At 65.8% G+C, this 22,669-nt stretch overlaps 1 protein-coding gene across 1 annotated transcript; it reads right to left on the reverse strand.

Moving 5' to 3' along the window:
- Window positions 1-3,297: 3,297 nt before the first annotated feature.
- Window positions 3,298-22,021, reverse strand: LOC137666538 (polyunsaturated fatty acid lipoxygenase ALOX15B-like; the record flags this gene model as incomplete). Its single annotated transcript, XM_068406623.1, has 14 exons — window positions 3,298-3,556; window positions 4,725-4,895; window positions 8,114-8,214; window positions 9,321-9,442; window positions 12,093-12,262; window positions 13,819-13,905; window positions 14,983-15,186; window positions 15,866-16,009; window positions 17,279-17,451; window positions 18,180-18,283; window positions 19,425-19,541; window positions 20,344-20,425; window positions 21,247-21,519; window positions 21,610-22,021. Coding segments are annotated over 14 exons (2,340 nt in total), but the record flags the coding sequence as incomplete, so codon positions are not given.
- Window positions 22,022-22,669: the final 648 nt, after the last annotated feature.

Consider the following 22,669-nt stretch of genomic DNA (forward strand, 5'->3'; position numbering starts at 1 on the left):
AGTTTACACCATTGAGCTTGGCTCCTCATCCCAGTTACACTCCAGTCCGGACCACTGGGCCCAGCCTCATCCCAGTTACATCCCAGTTTGGACCATTAAAGCCCCTAGTCTGAAGCACTGGGTTTGGTCCCCATCCCAGTTACCCCCCAGTAGCCCCCCAGTTCCCACTGGTGGGCCCGGCCTCATCCCAGTTACCCCCCAGTTTGGACCATTAAAGCCCCCAGTCCACAGCACTGGGTTTGGCCCCCATCCCAGTTACCCCCCAGTTCCCACCAGTGGGCCCAGCCCCATCCCAGTTCCACCCCAGTCTGGACCACTGGGCCCAGCCTCATCCCAGTTACAGCCCAGTTTGGACCATTAAAGCCCCCAGTTTGGAGCACTGGGCTTGGCCACCACCCCAGTTACCCCCCCAGTTCCCACCAGTGGGCCCAGCCTCATCCCAGTTACTCCCCAGTTCCACTCCAGTTTACACCACTGAGCTTGGCCCCCCATCCCAGTTCCTCCCAGTTCCACCCCAGCGCCTAGCGTCCATCCCAGTTCCACCCCAGTTTACACCACTGGGCTTGGCCCACCATCCCAGTTACACCCCAGTTCAGACCATTTGGCCTGCTCCCCATTCCAGTTACCTCCCAGTTTACACCACTGCGCCTGGCCTCCACCCAGTTACACCCCAGTTTGGACCATTAAAGTCCCCAGTCTGCAACAGTGGGCTTGGCCCCCATCCCAGTTACCCCCCAGTAGCCCCCCAGTTCCCACTGGTGGGCCCGGCCTCTTCCCAGTTACCCCCCAGTTTGGACCATTAAAGCCCCCAGTCCACAGCACTGGGTTTGGCCCCCATCCCAGTTACCCCCCAGTTCCCACCAGTGGGCCCAGCCCCATCCCAGTTCCACTCCAGTCTGGACCACTGGGCCCAGCCTCATCCCAGTTACAGCCCAGTTTGGACCATTAAAGCCCCCAGTTTGGAGCACTGGGCTTGGCCACCACCCCAGTTACCCCCCCAGTTCCCACCAGTGGGCCCAGCCTCATCCCAGTTACTCCCCAGTTCCACTCCAGTTTACACCACTGAGCTTGGCCCCCCATCCCAGTTCCTCCCAGTTCCGCCCCAGCGCCTAGCGTCCATCCCAGTTCCACCCCAGTTTACACCACTGGGCTTGGCCCACCATCCCAGTTACACCCCAGTTCAGACCATTTGGCCTGCTCCCCATTCCAGTTACCTCCCAGTTTACACCACTGCGCCTGGCCTCCACCCAGTTACACCCCAGTTTGGACCATTAAAGTCCCCAGTCTGCAACAGTGGGCTTGGCCCCCATCCCAGTTCCCCCCAGTTCCACCCCAGTTTACACCACTGGGCTTGGCACCTCATCCCAGTTACATCCCAGTTTGGACCATTAAAGCCCCCAGTCTGCAGCACTGGGTCTGGCCCCCATCCCAGTTACCCTCCAGTTACCCCCCCAGTTCCCACTGATGGGCCCAGCCCCATCCCAGTTACCCCCCAGTTCCACTCCAGTTTACACCATTGAGCTTGGCTCCTCATCTCAGTTACACTCCAGTTTACACCACTGGGCCCAGCCTCATCCCAGTTACCCCCCAGTTTGGACCATTAAAGCCCCTAGTCTGAAGCACTGGGTTTGGCCCCCATCCCAGTTACCCCCCAGTTCCACTCCAGTTTACACCACTGCGCTTGGCCCCTCACCCCAGTTCAACCCCAGTTTAGATCATTAAAGCACCCAGTCTGCAGCACTGGGCTTGGCCCCTATCCCAGTTACCTCTCAGTAGCCCCCCAGTTCCCACCAGTGGGCCCAGCCTCATCCCAGTTCCACCCCAGTTACAGCCCAGTTACGCCACTGGGTCTGGACCCCATCCCAGTTCCACCCCAGTTTACACCATTGAGCTTGGCTCCTCATCTCAGTTACACTCCAGTCCGGACCACTGGGCCCAGCCTCATCCCAGTTACCCCCCAGTTTGGACCATTAAAGTCCCCAGTCTGCAACAGTGGGCTTGGCCCCCATCCCAGTTACCCCCCAGTTCCACCCCAGTTTACACCACTGGGCTTGGCACCTCATCCCAGTTACAGCCCAGTTTGGACCATTAAAGCCCCCAGTTTGTAGCACTGGGCTTGGCCCCCATCCCAGTTACCCCCCCACTTCCCCCCCAGTTCCCACCAGTGTGTCCAGCCCCACCCCAGTCCCCCCCCACTCCTCCCAGTACACCCAGCACACCCACTACACCACACAAACCACCTTTATTACCACCAGTAACAACTCCCAGTACAGACCAGTTTGCCCCCGCTCCCTCCCCCACACCCCGGGGGGAGCCCAGGTCACCCCCAGCCCTTCCAGGTGTCACCGGGGGGGTCCCGGGTGACCCCAAAGGGGACCCGGGGGGGGGGGGGGCCGGGGGGGACCTGGGGGTCTGGGGGACCCCCCAGCACCTGACACCCCCGGGGCCCCCCAGCACCCACCCAGGACCTCCCGGTGCCCCCCAGTGACCCCCCCACCACATCATGGTTCCCCCCAACATGCCACCATGGAGGCCTCAACCATGCGTGTAGGCCCCAACAGGGACCCCATCACCTGGGTGCCCACCAAAGAGGGACCCAGGTGTCAGGGTGCCCCCCAACACCCCAACATGACCCCCCAGCACCCAACATGACCCCCTCGACACCCCAAAACCCCCCATGACCCCCCCCGTCATCGTGTCCCCCCAACATGCCGCCATGGAGGCCCCAACTATGCGTGTAGGCCCCAAAAGGGACCCCATCACCTGGGTGCCCACCAAAGAGGGACCCAGGTGTCAGGGTGCCCCCCAACACCCCCCCATGACCCCCCAGCACCCAACATGACCCCCTCGACACCCCAAAACCCCCCATGACCCCGCCCCCCGTCATCGTGTCCCCCCAACATGCCGCCATGGAGGCCCCAGCATCCGTGTAGGTCCCAACAGGGACCCCATCATCTGGGTGCCCCCCAGCACCCCCCATGACCCCCCAGCACCCCAACCCCCCCATGACCCCCCCACCACATCATCATGCCCCCAACATGCCACCATGCAGGCCCCAACTACCCGTGTAGGCCCCAACCATCCGTGTAGGCCCCAACAGGGACCCCATCATCTGGGTGCCCACCAAAAAGGGTCCCAGGGGTCTGGGTGCCCCCCAGCACCCCAGCATGACCCCCCAGCACCCAACATGACCCCATGACCCCCCCACCACAACATCAACCCCCCACACGCCACCGTGGAGGCCCCAACCACCCGTGTAGGCCCCAACCATGCGTGTAGGCCCCAACCATGACCCAACCACTGGGTTCCCCTCCCTGGGTGGGTGTGGGGTGGCTCGGGGGGGGGTCCCCCTTTGTTTTTTGGGTGCCCCCCACCCTCAGATGGCGACGCTGTTCTCGATGTTGGGGGGGTCGAGGTAGGTGTAGGGCAGGTCCAGGCCCGCGTTGCGGCGCCGGATGCGGCGGGAGATGGCGGCCAAGCGGCGCTGGAAGGCGCCGATGAGGCGCTGGGGGGTCTCCTCGGTGAAGTGGTGCTCGGGGTAGAAGCCCAGGGGGCGCTGGGGGGAGAGGGTGGGGGTCAGGGTGGGGTGGGGGGCACCCCTGAAGGCTTTGGGGGAGTCATGGGGACCCAACCCAAAGGCTTGGGGGTCATTGGGGTCATGGGGGGGCACCCAAAGGTGTGGGGAGGGTTGGGGACATGGGGGGGGCACCCAAAGGTCATGGGGTCATGGGGGTCATTGGGGTCATGGGGGGGCACCCAAAGGTGTGGGGAGGGTTGGGGTCATGGGGGGGGCACCCAAAGGTCATGGGGGTCATGGGGGGGCACCCAAAGGTCATGGGGGTCATGGGGGTCATGAGGGGGGACCCAAAGGTCATGAGGGTCATAGGGGGGCACCTAAAGGTCTGGAGGTCATGGGGACCCAACCCAAAGGCGTGGGGGTCATTGGGGTCATGGGGGGGCACCCAAACGTGTGGGGAGGGTTGGGGTCATGGGGGGGCACCTAAAGGTCATGGGGGTCATGGGGGTCATTGGGGTCATGGAGGGGCACCCAAAGGTCATTTGGGTCATGGGGGTCATGGGGGGGCACCCAAAGGTGTAGGGAGCGTTAGGGTCATGAGGGCCCCACCCAAAGGTCTGGAGGTCATTGGGGTCATGGGGGGGCACCCAAAGGTCATGGGGGGGCACCCAAAGGTCGGGGGTCATGGGGGGGACACCCAAAGGTCATGGCGTCATTGGGGGGGGACACCCAAAGGTCATAGGGTCATGGGGGGGCACCCAAAGGTCGGGGGGTCATTGGGGGGGGACACCCAAAGGTCATTGGGGTCATGAGGGGCCCACCCAGACTGGTGGGTGCCCTTGGGGTGGGTGCTGTGGGTGGGGGATGGGCGGGGTGGGGGAGGGGTGTTATGGGGGGCTGGTCAGGGTGGGGGGGTGGGTAGGGGGTCCTGGCTGGGTGTCGTGGGTGTGGGGGATGGGCGCTCTGGGGGTGGGGGATGGGCAGGGTGGGTGCTATGGGTGCTCTGGGTGGGTGGGGGATGTGTGGGGGATGGGTGCTGTGGGGGATGGGCGGGGTGGGGGGTGGGTAGGGGTCCTGGCTGGGTGCTGTGGGGGTGGGGGATGGGTGGGGGCTGGGGTCAGGGTGCTGGGGGGAGGTTGGGGGGGGTCAGGGTGCTGTGGGGGGGGTTGGGGGGGTCAGGGTGCTGTGGGTGCTGGGGGTCCCTCACCATGTCGAGGGGCTCGTTGCGCAGCACCCACAGCACCGCCAGCACCTCGGCCGCCGTGTCCTGGGCCGGCAGCGCCGCCAGCAGCTCCCGCTCGCCCACGGGCGCCTTCGAGCGCGGCGGCGGCTCCCGCATGGCGGCCGGCAGGTTGGGCACGAAGGCGCCCAGCTCGAACTGCCACGGCACCCGTCAGCACCCATGAACCCCCCCATGGCACCCACATACCCCCCACGGCACCCACAGCACCCCCATGGCACCCATGAACCTCCCACGGCACCCACAGCATCCACCCTGATACCCCCACGGCACCCATGAACCCCCCACATCACCCATGAACCCCCCATGGCACCCATGAACCACCCACGGCACCCACAGCACCCACCCCACGGCACCTATAAGCCCCCATGGCGCCCATGAACCACCCCGGCACCCACATACCCCCCACAGCACCCACAGCACCCACCCCGATACCCCCCACGGCACCCATGAACCCCCCATGGCACCCACAGCACCCCACGGCACCCAGATACCCACCATGACACCCATGAACCCCCCACGGCACCCAGAGAGCCCCCATGGCACCCACATACCCCCCCCAGCACCCACCCCCCAGCACCTATGAACCCCCCACAGCACCCATGAACCCCCCATGGCACCCACAGCACCCACTCCACGGCACCCATAAACCCCCACGGCACCCATAAACCCCCCATGTCACCCATCCCCCACACCCCCAGAGTACCCACCCTGCCCATCCCCCACAGCACCCGGCCCCATCCCCCACACCCACAGCACCCAGCCCCCACCCAGAGCACCCAGCCGGGACCCCCTACCCAGCCCCCACACCTATGGCACCCATCCCCCACCCACCCCATGGCACCCACATCCCCATAGCACCCACCCACCCACAGCACCCACACCCCCACATGGCACCCATAGACCCCCCTATAGCACCCCTACAGCACCCACAGAACCCCCATAGCACCCACAGACCCCCCTATAGCACCCATAGCACCCACAGCCCCCCCATAGCACCCACAGCCCCCCCATAGCACCCCTATAGCACCCACACCCCTCATAGCACCCACACACCCCCATAAACACCCACAGGCCCCCCTATAGCACCCTCAGCCCCCCTATAGCACCCACAGACACCCCATAGCACCCACACGCCCCCCTATAGCACCCATAGCACCCACAGGCCCCCTATAGCAACCACCCCCCCATAGCACCCACAGCCCCCCCATAGCACCCCCCTATAGCCCCCACATACCCACAGAGCACCCCAATAGCACCCACAGCCCCCCATGGCACCCAGAGCACCCACAGGCCCCCTTATAGCACCCACAGCCCCCCCCACAGCACCCACAGCCCCCCCATAGCCCCCATACACCCACCCTATAGCCCCCACACTGCCCCACAGCACCCCTATAGCACCCACACTCCACCATAGCACCCACACCCCCCCACAGCCCCCACACCCCCCCGATAGCACCCACACCCCCCCTATAGCACCCACAGTCCCCCCACAGCCCCCACAGCCCCCCTATAGCACCCATAGCACCTACAGGCCCCCCATAGCATCCACAGCACCCATAGCCCCCCCATAGCACCCCCAGCCCCCACCCCCCTCACAGCACCAACACCCCCCCCACAGCACCCATACCCCTCCTATAGCACCCCCACCACCCCAGGCCCTGGGGTCACACATGGGTGGGGGCGGTACCTATAGCACCCATACACCCCCCCACAGCCCCCACCCCGCCCTATAGCAACCCCAGGGCCCGGGGGCACCCATGGGTGGGGCAGTACCTATAGCACCCATACACCCCCCCACAGTCCCCACACCCCCCTATAGCAACCCCAGACCCCGGGGGGCACCCATGGGTGGGGCGGTACCTATAGCACCCATACACCCTCCCACAGCCCCCACCCCCCCCATAGCAACCCCAGGCCCCGGGGGGCACCCATGGGTGGGGCAGTACCTATAGCACCCATACACCCCCCCAGGCCCCGGGGGGCACCCATGGGTGGGCGGTACCTATAGCATCCATACACCCCCCCACAGCCCCCACACCCCCCTATAGCACCCATAGCCCCCCTATAGCACCCATAGCACCTACAGGCCCCCCACAGCATCCACAGCACCCATACCCCTCCTATAGCACCCCCACCCCCCCAGGCCCTGGGGTCACCCATGGGTGGGGCAGTACCTATAGCACCCATAGCACCCCCCCACAGCCACCACCCCCCCCATAGCACCCCCAGGCCCCGGGGGGCACCCACGGGTGGGGGCGGTACCTATAGCACCCATACACCCTCCCAGGCCCCAGGGGGCACCCATGGGTGGGGCAGTACCTATAGCACCCATACACCCCCCCAGGCCCCGGGGGGCACCCATGGGTGGGCGGTACCTATAGCATCCATACAGCCCCCCACAGCCCCCACCCCGCCCTATAGCAACCCCAGGCCCCGGGGGGCACCCATGGGTGGGGGCAGTACCTATAGCACCCATACACCCCCCCACAGCCCCCACCCCCCCCATAGCACCCCCAGGCCCCGGGGGGCACCCATGGGTGGGGCAGTACCTATAGCACCCATACACCCCCCCAGGCCCCGGGGGGCACCCATGGGTGGGCGGTACCTATAGCATCCATACACCCCCCCACAGCCCCCACACCCCCCTATAGCACCCATAGCCCCCCTATAGCACCCATAGCACCTACAGGCCCCCCACAGCATCCACAGCACCCATACCCCTCCTATAGCACCCCCACCCCCCCAGGCCCTGGGGTCACCCATGGGTGGGGCAGTACCTATAGCACCCATACACCCTCCCACAGCCCCCACCCCGCCCTATAGCACCCCCAGGCCCCGGGGGGCACCCATGGGTGGGGCAGTACCTATAGCACCCATACACCCCCCCAGGCCCCGGGGGGCACCCATGGGTGGGCGGTACCTATAGCATCCATACACCCCCCCACAGCCCCCACCCCGCCCTATAGCACCCCCAGGCCCCGGGGGGCACCCATGGGTGGGGCAGTACCTATAGCACCCATACACCCCCCCAGGCCCCGGGGGGCACCCATGGGTGGGCGGTACCTATAGCATCCATACACCCCCCCACAGCCCCCACCCCGCCCTATAGCAACCCCAGGCCCCGGGGGGCACCCATGGGTGGGGGCAGTACCTATAGCACCCATACACCCTCCCACAGCCCCCACCCCCCCCCATACCACCCCCAGGCCCCAGGGGGCACCCATGGGTGGGGGCGGTACCTATAGCACCCATACACCCCCCCAGGCCCCGGGGGGCACCCATGGGTGGGGGCGGTACCTATAGCACCCATACACCCCCCCAGACCCCGGGGGGCACCCATGGGTGGGGGGTACCTGGCCGCTGTTGGTGGCGGCGTGGTGGGCGGAGCAGGTGTAGATGATGGTGGTGAGGAAGGTGACGAGGCGGGGGAGGGTGCTGAGGCGGGAGGGTGCCCCTGGGGGGGGGAGGGGTCAGGGGGTGGGTGCTGAGGCAGGAGGGTGCCCCTGGGGGGGGAGGGGCCTCTTGGGGTGGGGGAGGGGCGTGGTGGGGCCTCTTGGGGGTGTGGTCACATGAGGGTCAAGCAAGGGTCACCCTGGGTCACATGAGGGTCACCCGGGGTCATGGAGGTCACCCGGGGTCACCCGGGGTCACCCAGGGGTCACCCAGAGGTCAGGGGTCACCCAGGGGTCACAGAAGGGTCACGCAGGGGTCATGTGAGGGTCACATGGGGTCACCCAGGGGTCATATGGGGTCAGGGGTCACCCAGGGGTCACCCAGGGGTTACTGGGGGTCACTGGGGGTCACATGGGGTCACATGGGGTCAGGGGTCACACAGGGGTCACGACCTCGCACGAGGGGTCACCCAGGGGTCAAGGCCTCGCACGAGGGGTCACGTGAGGGTCACCCAGGGGTCATGACCTCGCACGAGGGGTCACACGAGGGTCAGGCCTCACAAGAGGGGTCACGTGAGGGTCACGTGGGGGTCATGACCTCACACGAGGAGTCACGTGGGGGTCACCCAGGGGTCATGACCTCGCACGAGGGGTCACACGAGGGTCAGGCCTCACAAGAGGGGTCACGTGAGGGTCACCCAGGGGTCATGACCTCGCACGAGGGGTCACGTGGGGGTCACGACCTCACACGAGGGGTCACCCAGGGGTCAAGGCCTCGCACGAGGGGTCACACGAGGGTCAGGCCTCACACGAGGGGTCACGTGAGGGTCACATGGGGGTCATGACCTCACACGAGGGGTCACGTGGGGGTCAGGACCTCACACGAGGGGTCACATGAGGGTCACCCAGGGGTCATGACCTCGCACAAGGGGTCATGCAGGGGTCACGCAGGGGTCACATGGGGGTCACGACCTTGCACGAGGGGTCACGTGAGGGTCACGCAGGGGTCAGGCCTCGCACGAGGGGTCACGGCCTCGCACGAGGGGTCACGTGAGGGTCACACGGGGGTCAAACAGGGGTCAGGGCTCTCCCGGGGGGGTCATGCGAGGGGGTGCCCGTCCCCCCCTCCCCCCCCCCGTTGCACGAGGGCGCCCCCGTGCGAGCGCACCTGAGCGGCGGCGCCCCAGGAAGCCGCAGCGGAAGATCTCGCCCACCCAGGCCTGCAGCTCGGGGTCGGCTCGCACGGCCGCGTCGCACGGGTAGTAGTGACCCACGATGCCCTTCACGAAGCTGGGGGGGGAGGGGGGGGTCAGCCCTCGTGCCCCTCCCCCCCCCCCCAAGCCTCATTTCCCCACTCCCGCCTCTTGCACGAGGGGGCACAAGGGGACACGAGGGGACATGAGGGTGCACGAGGGGGCATGAGAGCTCACGAGGGGGTATGAGGACGCATGAGGGGACACCAAGGATGGACGAGGGGGCACGAGAGGGCACGAGGACACATCAGGACAGATGAGGGCTCAGGAGGACACACGAGGACGCACGAGGGGGCACAAGGACACACGAGGACAGATGAGGGCTCAGGAGGACATGAGGGGGCACAAGGGGACACAAGGGGACACGAGGACAGATGAGGGGACACGAGGACACACGAGGGGGCACAAGGGGGCACGAGGACACACGAGGACAGATGAGGGGGCACGAGGGGACACGAGAGCTCACAAGGGGGCACAAGGACACAGGAAGGTGCACAAGGACACATGAGGACACACGAGGACACACGAGGACCCAGGAGGGGGCACGAGGGGGCACAAGGACACAGGAGGGGGCACGAGGGGGCACGAGGGGGCACAAGGACACATGAGGACGTGTGAGGACACAGGATGCACGAGGATACACGAGGGGGCACAAGGACACAGGAGGACACGTGATGACACACGAGGGGGCACAAGGACACACGAGGGTGCACAAGAGGCACCCGAGGAAGCACGAGAGGGCACGAGGATGCACAAGGATGCACGAGGGCTCCCGAGGATGCACGAGGACACACGAGAGCTCACGAGGGGGCACGAGGACGCACAAGGACACGTGAGGACACCGGAGGATGCACGAGGACACACGAGGGGACATGAGGACAGACAAGGGGGCACGAGGACAAGCGAGGACAGATGAGGGCTCAGGAGGACGCACAAGGGCTCACGAGGGGGCACAAGGGGACACGAGGGGGCATGAGGGGGCACAAGGACAGACAAGGGGGCACGAGGGGACACGAGAGCTCACAAGGGGGCACAAGGACACAGGAAGGTGCACAAGGACACACGAGGACACACGAGGACACACGAGGACACAAGAGGGGGCACAAGGGGGCACAAGGGGGCACAAGGGGGCACAAGAACACATGAGGACGTGTGAGGACACAGGATGCACGAGGATACACGAGGGGGCACAAGGACACAGGAGGGGGCACAAGGACACGCGAGGGTGCACAAGAGGCACCCGAGGAAGCACGAGAGGGCACGAGGATGCACAAGGGGGTGGGGGGATGCACAAGGATGCACGAGGGCTCCCGAGGATGCACGAGGACACACGAGAGCTCACGAGGGGGCACGAGGACACACAAGGACACGTGAGGACACCGGAGGATGCACGAGGACACACGAGGGGGCATGAGGACAGACAAGGGGGCACGAGGACACACGAGGACAGATGAGGGCTCAGGAGGACGCACAAGGGCTCACGAGGGGGCAGAGGGGACACGAGGGGGCATGAGGGGGCACAAGGACAGACAAGGGGGCACGAGGGGACACGAGAGCTCACAAGGGGGCACAAGGACACAGGAAGGTGCACAAGGACACATGAGGACACACGAGGACACACGAGGACCCAGGAGGGGGCACGAGGGGGCACAAGGACACATGAGGACGTGTGAGGACACAGGACGCACGAGGATACACGAGGAGGCACAAGGACAGAGGAGGGGGCACAAGGACACAGGAGGACACGTGATGACACACGAGGGGGCACAAGGACATGCGAGGGTGCACAAGACGCACCGGAGGAGGCACAAGAGGGCGGGAGGATGCACAAGGATGCACGAGGGCTCCCGAGGATGCACGAGGACACACGAGAGCTCACGAGGGGGCACGAGGACGCACAAGGACACGTGAGGACACCGGAGGATGCACGAGGACACACGAGGGGGCATGAGGACAGACAAGGCGGCACGAGGACAAGCGAGGACAGATGAGGGCTCAGGAGGACACACGAGGACGCACGAGGGGGCACGAGGGGGTACAAGGACAGATGAGGGGGCACAAGGACGCATGAGGGGACACGAGAGCTCATGGGGGGGCACAAGGGGACATGAGAGCTCAGGAGGACACATGAGGGGACACGAGGGCTCACAAGGATGCACGAGGGGGCACGAGGGAACACGAGGGGGCACAACGACAGATGAGGGGACCCGAGGGCGCATGAGGACACATGAGGATGCACGGGGGGACACGAGGACACACAAGGGGGCACGAGGATGCATGAGAGGGCATCAGGATGCATAAAGGGGCAGGAGGACGCACGAGGGGGCACGAGGGGGCACGAAGAGGGGACAAGAGGGGACAAGAGAGTTCACAAGGGGGCACGAGAGCTCATGAGGGGGTATGAGGACGCATGAGGAGACACAAGGATGCACGAGGGCGCACGAGGACACACAAGAGCTCATGAGAGCTCACGAGGGGGCAGGAGGGGACAAGAGGGGACAGGAGAGGACAAGAGAGCTCATGAGGATGCACAAGAGGGCACGAGGGGGAACAAGAGGACGCACGAGGGGGCACGAGGGGGCACAAGAGGGCACGAGGGAGCACGAGGGGGCACGAGGGGGCACGAGGGGGCACGAGGGGGCACGAGGGGGCACAAGGGGGCACAAGGGGGCACAAGGGGGCCCCACCTGCGGATGGCGGCCCAGATGCGCCGGGCGTCGTCGGCGAAGTGGTAGCAGCGGGTGCGGGTGACGCCGCGGCGGCGCAGGTCGCGGGGCAGGACCAGGGCGGAGTAGGGCAGCGCCCGCAGCCCCCGGGCCACCAGCCGCAGCAGCCCCCGGCGCCCCAGGGCCACCGCCTGCACCGGCGGCGGTCACCCCGCGGCCACCCCGGGCCCACCCAGAGCCCCCAAATCCCCCGAGAGCCCCCAAATCCCCCCAAATCCCCCCAAAATTCCCTCCAAAATTCCCCCCAAATCCACCCAAACCCCCCCAAATCCCCCCAAATCCCCCCAAATCCCCAAAATCTCCCCAAATCCCCCCAAAATCCACCCAAATCCACACAAATCCCCCCAAAATCCCCCAAATCCCCCCAAAATCTCCCCAAATCCCCCCAAATCCTCCCAAATCCCCCGAAAATTCCCCCCAAAATTCCCCCAAATCCCCCAAAATCCCCCAAATCCCCCCAAAATCTCCCCAAATCCCCCCAAATCCCCCCAAAATCCCCCCAAATCCCGCCAAATCCCCCAAATCCCCCCAAAATCCCCCAAAATCCCCACAAAATCCCCACAAATTCCATCGAAATCCCCCCAAAATCCCCCCAAATCCACCCCAAATCCCCCCAAATCCCCCGAAAATTCCCCCCAAAATCCCCCCAAATACCCCCAAAATCTGCACAAATTCCATCGAAATCCACCATAATCATCAAAAAAATCCCCCAAATCCCCCCAAAATGCCCCAAATCCCCCCAAATCCCATCAAAATCCACCCGAATCCACCCAAAACATCAAAAAATCCCCCAAATACCCCCCAAATCCCATCAAATTCCACTAAATTCCACCAAAATCCACTCAAATGACCCCAAGATCCCTCCAAAACCCCCAAATCCACCAATAGACCCCCCAAAATCCACCCCAAATCCCCAAAATCCCCCCAAATACACCAAAAATCCACCATAATCCCCCCAAATCCCCCAAATCCCCCCAAAATCCCCAGATCTCCTCAAAATCCCTCAAATCCACCCAAAATCTGACCAAAATCCAGCAAATCTATGCATAAACCCCACAAATCCACCCAAATCCACCCCAAATCCCCCCAAAAACCCCCCTAATCCACCCAAAATCCCCCAAAATCCCATCAAATTCTACACAAACTATCAAAAAATCCCCCAAATCCCCCAAAACCCCCCAAAATCCCAAAAATACCCCCAAATACCCCCAAATCCACCGAAAATCCCACCCAATTCCACCAAGAACCCTCCAAAATCCCCCAAATCCACCCAAATCCCCCCCAAATCCCCCCAAAATGCCCCAAATCCCACCAAAATCCCCCAAATCCCCCAAATCCCCATAAATCCACCCAAAATCCCCACAAATTCCATCGAAATCCACCATAATCATCAAAAAAATCCCCCAAATCCCCCCAAAATGCCCCAAATCCCCCCAAATCCCATCAAAATCCACCCGAATCCACCCAAAACATCAAAAAATCCCTCAAATCCCCCCAAATCCCCTCAATATCCCCCCAAAACCCCCCCAAAATCCACCCAACCCCCCCAAAATCCCACTAAAATCCACCAAAACCCCATCAAAATACACCCAAATGCCCCCAAAACCCCTCAAAATCCCCCAAATCCACCCCAAAATCCACCCCAAATCCACCCCAAATCCCCCCCAACCCCCCCCCCAGCACCCACCCTGTCGTAGACCCCCCCGGGGTTCAGCAGGAACTTCCTGGCCAGGGTGGCCACTTGCACCGTGAAGCGGGTGTGGGGCACCAGCAGCTGCGGGGACCCCCCACCCATGGGTGCTGGGGGACCCCAAAACCAGGGGAACCCCCCCATGGGTGCTGGGGGACCCCAAAACCGGAGGGACCCCCCCATGGGTGCTGGGGGACCCCAAAACTGGAGGGACCCCCCTATGGGTGCTGGGGGACCCCAAAACCGGGGGATTCCCCCCTCCATGGGTGCTGGGGGACCCCAAAACCGGAGGGACCACCCCCATGGGTGCTGGGGGACCCCAAAACTGGAGGAACCCCCCTATGGGTGCTGGGGAACCCCAAAACCGGGGGGACCCCCCTTTGGGTGCTGGGGGACCCCAAAACCGGGGGAACCCCCCCATGGGTGCTGGGGGGTGTTTTTATGGGGTGCTGGTTGGTGGGTGGGGTTTAGGGTGCTGGGTGGGTGTGTGGGTTATGGGGTGCTGGGTGGGTTATGGGGTGCCGGGGGTGGTTTTTGGGGTGCTGGGTGGGTTATGGGGGTGCTGAGGGTGGGTTTTAGGGTGCCGGAGGTGGGTGGGTTTTGGGGTGCCAGGGGTGGGGTTTTGGGGTGCTGGGTGGAGGGGTTTTTAGGGTGCTGGTGGGTGGGTTATGGGGTGCCGGGGGTGGGTTTTGGGGTGCTGTTGGGTGGGTTATGGGGTGCCGGGGGTGGGTTTTGGGTGCTGGGGGGTGGTTTTTGGGGTGCCGGGGGGTGGGTTTTAGGGTGCTGGGTGGGTTATGGGGTGCTGTTGGGTGGGTTTTGGGGTGCCAGGGGTGGGTTTTGGGGTGCTGGGTGGGTTATGGGGTGCTGGGGGTGGGGCTTAGGGTGCTGGGTGGTTTTTGGGGTTCTGGTGGGTGGCTTATGGGGTGCTGGTTGGTGGGTGGGTTTTGGGGTGCTGGGGTTGGGTTTTTAGGGTGCTGTTGGGTGGGTTATGGGTTGGTGGGTGGGGGGGTTGGTTTTAGGGTGCTGGGTGCTGGTGGGTGGGTTTTGGGGTGCTGGTGAGTGGGTTTTTGGGGTGCTGGGTGGGTTATAGGGTGCCGGGGGTAGGTGATAGGGTGCCAGGGGTGGGTTCTGGGGTGCCAGGGGTGGGTTTTGGGTGCGTACCTTGAAGAGGGGGTGCCGGGGGGGCAGGTGGCGCAGCGTGGCCAGGGCGAACACCTCGCCCAGCAGGTGGGCGCGCAGGAGGTGGGTGAGGGCCTCGTGCACCTGGAACTCGGCGCTGCGCACCCACACCTTGGCCAGCACCCACAGCCAGGGCGGGTCCCCGGGCAGGAAGATGGGGCTGAGGGGGCCGGGGGTCTGCGAGAGCTGGGGGGGGGATGGGGGGTGAGGGGGGGGACATGGGGGGGTCCCCACCCTTGGGTGCTGCCCAACCCCCTGGGTGCCCCCCAAACCCCCCGTGCCCCCCCCCCCCCGGGTGCCCCTCACCCTTGGGTGCCCCCCCCCTTAGGTCCTCCCCCACCCTTGGGTGCCCCCCCAACACCCTGGTGCCCCCTAAATCCCTGGGTACCCCCAACCCCTGGGTGTCCCCCCACCCTTGGGTCCCCCCCCACTCCTGGGTGCCCCCCCAACCCCCTGGGTCTCCCCAAAGCCCCCTGGGTGCCCCCCACCCTTGAGTGCCCCCCCAACCCCCTGGGTTCCCCCCCCAACCCCCACATGCCCCCCCACCCTTGGGTGCCCCCCCAACCCCCTGAGTCCCCCAAACCCCCGGTGCCCCCAAACCCCCTGGTCCCCCCTCCCCACCCTTGGGTGCCACCCCCAACCCCCTGGTGCCCCCAAACCCCCGGGTCCCCCCCAACCCCCTGGGTGCCCCCCCCAACCCCCTGGGTGCCCCCCCCAAACCCCCCGGTGCCCCCCCACTCTTGGGTGCCCCCCAAACCCCTGGGCCCCCACAAAACCCCCGTGTCCCCCCCCCAACCCCTGCGTCCCCCCCACCCTTAGGTGCCCCCCCACCCTGCGTGCCCCCCCACCCCTGGGTGCCCCCCACCTGGATGGCGATGGGCAGCAGCTGCCCGTCGGGGCGCTGGTGCAGGAGGCACAGGGGGGCACACACGTACGTTGGGTGCCCACGGATCCGCGCCGTGGGCAGCCCCTCCAGCACCCTGTAATCCGCCAGGTAGATGTTCCCCGCCTGGGGGGCAGGGGGGTGTCACGGGGGGGGCTGGGGGACCCCCCCCACATCTGGGACCCCCCTGAACCCCTGGGTGCCCCCCCAGACTCCTGGGTCCCCCCCGAACCCCTGGGTGCCCCCCAAACCCCTGGGTGCCCCCCCAGACTCCTGGGACCCCCCTGAACCCCTGGGTGCCCCCCTGGACACCTGGGTCTCCCCCCCAAATTTCTGGGTGCCCCCAAACCCCTGGGTGCCCCCCCTGGACACCTGGGTCCCCCCAAACTCTGGGGTCCCCATGACCCCCACCCCATCCCAGACCCCTGGGTGCCCCCTCACCCTTCCCTGGACCCCTGGGACCCCCCCAAACTCCGGGGTCCTCATGACCCCTGTGACCCTCCCACCCCATCCGGGACACATGGGTGCCCCCCAAATATGGGGGTCCCCATGACCCCCCATTACCCCCATGACCCCCATGACCCCCATGACCTCTGGGTCCCCCCCCCAGACTCCTGGGACCCCCCCTTGAACCCCTGGGACCCCCCAAACTCTGGGGTCCCCATGTCCCTCCATGACCCCCATGTCCCTCATGACCCCCATAACCCCTGGGTGCCCCCCACCCCATCCCCAGACCCCTGGGTGCCCCCAAGCTCTGGGTTCCCCATGACCTCCATGTCCCCCCATGTCCCCCATGTCCCTCCCCATGACCCCTGGGTGCCCCCCCACCCCATCCCAGACCCCTGGGTGCCCCCAAATACCAGGGTCCCCATGACCCCCATGACCACCCTGACCCCTGGGTGCCCCCCCACCCCATCCCAGACCCTTGGGTGCCCCCAAATACCGGGGTCCCCATGACCCCCATGACCACCCTGACCCCTGGGTGCCCCCCCACCCCATCCCAGACCCCTGGGTGCCCCCAAATACCAGGGTCCCCATGACCCCCATGACCACCCTGACCCCTGGGTGCCCCCCCACCCCATCCCAGACCCCTGGGTGCCCCCAAATACCGGGGTCCCCATGCCCCCCATGACCACCCTGACCCCTGGGTGCCCCCCCACCCCATCCCAGACCCCTGGGTGCCCCCAAATACCGGGGTCCCCATGCCCCCCATGACCACCCTGACCCCTGGGTGCCCCCCACCCCATCCCAGACCCCTGGGCGCCCCCTCACCCTTCCCCGGACCCCTGGGCACCCCGAAATACCGGGGTCCCCATTTCCCCCCATGTCCCCCCACGTCCCCCCATGTCCCCCCATGTCCCCCATGTCCCCCCAAGTCCCCCCCCCCCCCCCCACCTCCAGCTCCCGGCGCAGGCCGGTGGCGGGCCCGAGGCTGGCGGCCACCATGGGGGGGGTGACGGGGAAGTTGGGGGGCAGGCGGGCGCAGCGGCGCAGCAGGACGGGGTTCACCCCGCTCAGGTACTGCGCCCCGAAGAAGGCGTCGTCCCGCCAGTGCCGCAGCACGTACTCTGGGGGGGGGGACACACCTCATGTCACCTCTGTGTCCCCTCTGTCCCCTCTGGGTCCCCTCTGTCCCCCCTGAGCCCCCCCATATCCCGCCACGTCCCCCTGGGTCCCCTCTGTGACCCCTCCCCATGCCCACCTCTGTGTGTCCCCACCCATGTCCCCCCTGTACCACCCCATGTCCCCCCTCCCACAGCCCCCATGTCCCCCCATGTCCCCCATGACCCCCCCCATGTCCCCTACATGTCCCCCTCATGTCCCCAATATCCCTCCATGTCCCCCCTGTACCACCCCATATCCCCTCCATGTCCCAATGTCCCCCCATGTGTCCCACCCCCATGTCCCCCATGACCCCCCCATGTCCCCCTCTCCCCCATGTCCCTCCCTGTGTCCCCCCATGTCCCCCCCATGTCCCCTCCATGTGTCCCCCTCTCCCCCATGTCCCTTCCTGTGTCCCCCCATGTCCCCCATGACCCCCCCATGTCCCCCTGTCCCCATGTCCCCTCCATGTCCCCCCAGTGCCCCCTCCATGTCCCCCATGACCCCCCCATGTCCCCCTGTCCCCCATGTCCCCCATGTCGCCCCAACGTCCCCCTGTCCCCATGTCCCCTCCATGTCCCCCCTTGCACCTTGTGTCCCCCCAAGTCCTTCCACACCCCCCATGTCCCTCCCATCCACCCATGTCCCCTGTCCCCATGTCCCCCCATGTCCCCCCATGTCCCCGTGTCCCCACCGGTGACAGGCGTGTGGAAGCAGCGGTACAGGCGGGTGATGGCCTCCAGGCTGGGCCACGAGCCAGGACGGTCCAGGAAGCCCCGGAGCTTCGCGTCCACCCTCCTGGGGGGGACACGTTGGGGACAACGGTGGGGACAGGGCTGGGGGATGGCAGGGTGGGGACATGGGGCATGGGGGGACACGGCGGGGCAGGGAGGTCAAGGGACATGGGGGGGTCAGGGGACACAGGGGGACATGGGGACACATGGGGACACTCTGTGGTCACACAAGGACACGTGGGGACACTCGGGTCACAAGGGGGGACATGGGGACACTGTGGGGTCACAAGGGGGGACATGGCTTGGGGGGACATGGGGACACACCAGGACACACGGGGACACTCTGGGGTCACACAAGGACACATGGGGACACTTGGGTCACACAGGGACACATGGGGACACTCTGGGATCACAGGGGGGGACATGGGGATGGGGGGGGACATGGGGGACATGTGGCTCAGGGACATGGAGGACACGGGGATGCGGAGACACGGGGACACACAGGGACACATGGGGACACTCTGGGGTCACATGGGGGGACAGGGCTGGGGGGGACATGGGGGGACATGGGGACACTGTGGGGTCACATGGGGACACACAGCTTGGGGGGACATGGGGTCACACAGGGACACACGGGGACACTCTGGGGTCACATGGGGACAGGGCTGGGGGAGGACATGGGGACACGGGGGGGACATGGCTTGGGGACAGCAGGGTGGGGACACGAGGGACATGAGGGGACAGAGGGGTCAGGGGCGCCAGGGGGGATGGGGACATGGGGGGACAAGGGGTCACAGGGACACGTGGGGACACTCTGGGGTCACAAGGGGGGACAGGGCTGGGGGGACATGGGGGGACATGGGGACATGTGGCTCAGGGACATGGAGGGACACGGGGGGGGACATGGGGGGACGTGGGGACACTGTGGGGGGACACATGGGGACACTGTGGGGTCACACAGGGACACACGGCCGGGGGGGACATGGGGGGACACGGGGCCATGAGGAGGCGGGACAGGCACAGGGAGGGGGCGGGGCTTGGGGCAGGGGCGGGGCCAGGATGAGGTGGGCGGGGCCAGGGCGGGGCCATTGCAGGTCAGTGGAGACAGGACTGGGGGGGGGGGGAAGTCAGGGTCATGCAGGGTTGGGGTCAGGTGGGGTCAGAGGTCAGGGGTCAGGGGTCAGAGGTCAGGGGTCAGGACTCACGCAGTGCCCCCCCGCAGGTAGAAGGCGGCGGCCTTGGGCAGGGAGTAGCAGAGGTCGGGGTCCGGGGGGGTGCCGAGGGGCAGCGCCCAGGGGAGCCCCGGGGCAAAGGGGGCCAGGCTGGGGGGGGACAGGGGGGTGTCACCCCGGGGGGGGCAATTACAGGGGGGACAACCCCCGGGGGGGCAATAATGGGGGTGACACCCCCTAGGGGGGGCAATAACAGCCCCTGGGGGGGCGATAAGGGGGGTGACACCCCCCAATGGGGCAATAACGGGGGGGACACCCCCCCAGGGGGCAATAACGGGGGGGACACCCCCCCCATGGGGCAATAATGGGGGGGACACCCACCCAGGGGGGCAATAACGGGGGCGACACCCTCCCCAATGGGGCAATAATGAGGGTGACACCCCCTTGGGGGGCAATAATGGGGGTGACACCCCCCCAATGGGGCAATAACAGCCCCTGGGGGGGCGATAATAGGGGTGACACCCCCCAATGGGGCACTAATGGGGGTGACACCCCCCCCAATGGGGCAATAACAGCCCCTGGGGGGGCAATAATGGGGGTGACACCCCCCCAGGGGGCAATAACGGGGGGGACACCCCCCCCATGGGGCAATAATGGGTGTGACACCCACCCAGGGGGGCAATAATGAGGGTGACACCCCCGGGGGGGCAATAACAGCCCCTGGGGGGGCAATAATGGGGGTGACACCTCCTGGGGGGCTGATAACAGGGGTGACACCCCCCTAGGGGGGCAATAATGGGGGGGACACCCCCCAATGGGGCAATACTGGGGGTGACACCCCCCCCATGGGGCAATAACAGCCCCTGGCGGGGCGATAATGGGGGTGACACCCCCTGGGGGGGCAATAACAGCCCCGGGGGGGGGCAGTAACGGGGTGGGGGGGGGCACCCACCGGAAGCGCCGGCGCTGCTGCCTCAGGTGACGTCGCCGGTGCCGCTGGAGCAGCGGGTGACGCTCCTGGGCCGGGGTCTTGGCTGGGGGGGGGGACACGGGGACACTCGTGTGACACCAGGGGACACCCAGGGGACACCAGGGGGGACACAGGTGACACCCAGGTGACACCCATGATGTGACACCCAGAGGACACCAGGGGGGACACCGGGGGGGACACCCAGGGGACACCCAGGGGACACCCATGATGTGACACCCAGGGGACACCCAGGGGACATCCATGATGTGACCTCTGGGGACACCCAGGGGATACCTGGGGGACACCCAGAGGACACTCGGGGACACTCGGGGGACACCCAGATGACACCCATAACACCCATGTGACACCCAGGGGCGACACAGGTGACACCCATGGTGTGATACCTGGGGGACAACCAGGGGACACCCAAGGGGTCACCCAGGGGACACCCAGGGGACACCCATGCTATGACACCCAGGGGACACCCATGAGGTGACACCTGTCATGTGACACCTGGAGGACACCCAGGGGACACCCAAGGGGTCACTCATGTGACACCCAGGGGACACCCAGGGGACACTTGGAGACACTCAGGGGACACCCAGCTGACACCCATAACACCCAGGGGACACCCAGGGGGGACACCCATGATGTGACACCCAGGGGACAACCAAGGGACACCCATGGGACACCCGGGGGACACCCATGATGTGACACCCATGATGTGACACCTGGAGGACACCCAAGGGACCACCCAAGGGGGACACCCATGATATGACACCCAAGGGACACCGATGTGACCTCTGGGGACACCCAGCTGACACCCATAACCCCCAGGGGACACCCAAGGGACACCCAGGGGACACCAGGGGACCCCGCGGGTACCTGTGCCCTCGGCCACCTCCCACGTGCCGTAGCCCTGGAGCCAGCGGTAACAGGGGAAGTAGAAGGGACCGTCCCCGGCGTCCTCGGGGTCACCCGTGTCCTCGGTGTCACCCAGGTCCTCGGTGTCACCCTCGTCCTCGAGGTCACTCGGGTCATCGGTGTCACCCTCATCCTCGGTGTCACCTTCATCCTCGAGGTCACCCACGTCCTCGGGGTCACCCACATCCTCGGGGTCACCCACATCCTCGGCGTCCCAGGCGTCATCGGTGTCACCTGCGTCACCGGTGTCACCTGGGGCCTCGTCCTCGGTGTCACCCGTGTCCCTGGTGCCACCATCCCTGGTGCCACCATCCCTGGTGTCACCTGCATCATCGGTGTCACCCGCGGCCTCGTCCTCGCTGTCCCCCTCCTCCTCCTCCTCGTCTGCCGTCTCCTCCTCCTCGTCGCTGTCACCATCCTCCTCCTCATCCTCCTCGTCCCCGGTGGCCCCGTCGGTGGCCCCGGGGGTGGCCCCGGGTGGCTCCGTCCCCTCGCGCCACACGCAGAGGGTCTCGAGGAACCAGGCGCTCTCGGGGACGGGGACGTCACCGCGGGGGCCCTTGTGCAGCCGCGCCAGCAGCAGGCGGCCCAGCGGGCGGGCGGCCACCACGCGGTACTCGCCCTCCTGGGGACAGGGGACACAGGGGACAGAGGGGACAGCGCTGGGGACAGTGCCACCACGGGCAGGACCTGGCCCAGGCGGTGACAGCGGCACTGGCACCGTGTCACCATCATGGTGTCACCATCACCGTGTCACTGTGTCCCTATGTCACCGTCACCATGTCACCATCACTGTCCCCATGTCATCATGTCACTGGCCCTGTGTCACCGTCACGGTGTCACCATGTCACTGTGTCACTGCCATCACATCACTGTCACCATGTCACCAACACTGTCACCATGTCACTGTCCCTGTGTCACCGTGTCACCGTCCCCATGTCACTGTCCCCATGTCACCGTGTCACTGTGTCACTGTCATCACGTCACTGTCACTGTGTCCATCCCACTGAGGGTCAGTGTCACCATGTCACCGTGTCACTGTGTCACTGTCACCATGTCACCATCATTGTGTCACCATGTCCCCAGGTCACCGTCACCATGTCACTGCCACTGTATCACCATGTCACTGTGTCACCATCACAGTGTCACCACACAGCCCTCATGCCACTAAGGGACGGTGTCACTGTGTCACTGTCACCATGTCATCGTGTCACTGTCACCATGTCACCGTGTCACCATCACACTCTCACCACACAGCCCTCACTCCACTGAGGGACAGTGTCACCGTGTCCCCATGTCACTGTCACTGTGTCCCCATCACGGTGTCACCGTGTCACTGTCATCACATCCCTGTCACCATGTCACCATCACCATGTCACTGTCA

The sequence above is a fragment of the Nyctibius grandis genome, chromosome 8, assembly GCF_013368605.1.
Source record: "Nyctibius grandis isolate bNycGra1 chromosome 8, bNycGra1.pri, whole genome shotgun sequence".
Taxonomy (NCBI): domain Eukaryota; kingdom Metazoa; phylum Chordata; class Aves; order Nyctibiiformes; family Nyctibiidae; genus Nyctibius; species Nyctibius grandis.